At 35.4% G+C, this 1,046-nt stretch overlaps 1 protein-coding gene across 7 annotated transcripts in view; it reads right to left on the bottom strand.

Moving 5' to 3' along the window:
* The window catches only part of LOC108750251 (sodium/hydrogen exchanger 7), a 12,590-nt gene extending 11,839 nt beyond the window's left edge, over positions 1-751 (bottom strand). For all 7 annotated transcript variants that reach the window (XM_018489593.1, XM_018489597.1, XM_018489594.1 and 4 more), the window contains exon 1: positions 473-751. In XM_018489593.1, coding sequence (XP_018345095.1) covers positions 473-716 — 244 coding nt within the window. In that variant the 5' untranslated portion in view covers positions 717-751. The remainder of the gene's footprint in view (positions 1-472) is intronic.
* Positions 752-1,046: the final 295 nt, after the last annotated feature.

Here is a 1,046-nt window from a genome sequence, read left to right as displayed (position 1 = left end):
ATATATATATAAAAGATATTCTAAGAAACTTATTATTTCATAATTATTTTATAAAAACTTTACAAATGTTAATTACATAAAATGCTTTTCTATGATTAGATCATATCATTAGATTATCAATAATATTATAATCATCGACTTTTATAACTAAACTGTCATTTTGATTATTTTGCAAAAAAGTCGGAAAATAATAATTATTTTTCACAGTTAATTTATACATATAAAAGGAAAAATAATTCTAACGAAAAAAATTGAAAATTGAGACAGGGATTTCATAACACAAATATATAAGTTAGATAAATGTGTAAAATTTGCAAGTTGTTGTTCCATAAATAGACGAAGGTACAATGAAAGAACGTGACACGTGTCCTTGATGATGCATACTTGTGCAATTTGCTCATGTCATATTTACATTCGTGTATTGACAAGAAAAAGAAAGAGCTGAAAATTGTTGATAGCAGACGACTCTCACCGTAGATGACAGCCAGACCAGTTTCATGGAGGAACCTCAAGCGGCGGTGCTTGAACATCCATATTGTTAAAACGGTTAAAATCAATAGGAACGTGTAGAGCAGGAGATTGAGACTGTCGAGCCGGTGCAACAGCTGAGCCTTGGCGTCCAATTTGATGTCCGTCGCCGCGCCATTGCACAGTTTCAAGAGAAAAGTACACAAAACTCCTACGAGCAAGAGACGTACGCCGCCATTCACCGCCATCTTCGACTAATGTCAGGTCGGTCAGGCGACATCCGCGCGCGCGAGAAAAGGTGAGTCACACCGGAGCACTGATACTATTAAAGACCGTCAACCCTGGGCAAATTTTCGGTGATATAAAAAGGGTCCAAAGGGCCCGGAAGTACTTGAAGAACCCTGACATTATCGACAATTGATATAAATTTGATATTATCACTGACAAGATGCTATTAAAGACCGATACCCTCACGAGAGTAAAGTTGGCGTCCTTGTGAATATTGAAGTAATATTAAGTAGTATTAAGAGTTAAAAACTGGAAATATTGTACTAATTTTATGATTTGTTAGTTTAGTG

The sequence above is a fragment of the Trachymyrmex septentrionalis genome, unplaced genomic scaffold (assembly GCF_001594115.1).
Source record: "Trachymyrmex septentrionalis isolate Tsep2-gDNA-1 unplaced genomic scaffold, Tsep1.0 scaffold342, whole genome shotgun sequence".
In the NCBI taxonomy this organism is placed as follows: Eukaryota; Metazoa; Arthropoda; class Insecta; order Hymenoptera; family Formicidae; genus Trachymyrmex; species Trachymyrmex septentrionalis.
This window is presented reverse-complemented; position numbering and strand designations above follow the sequence as displayed.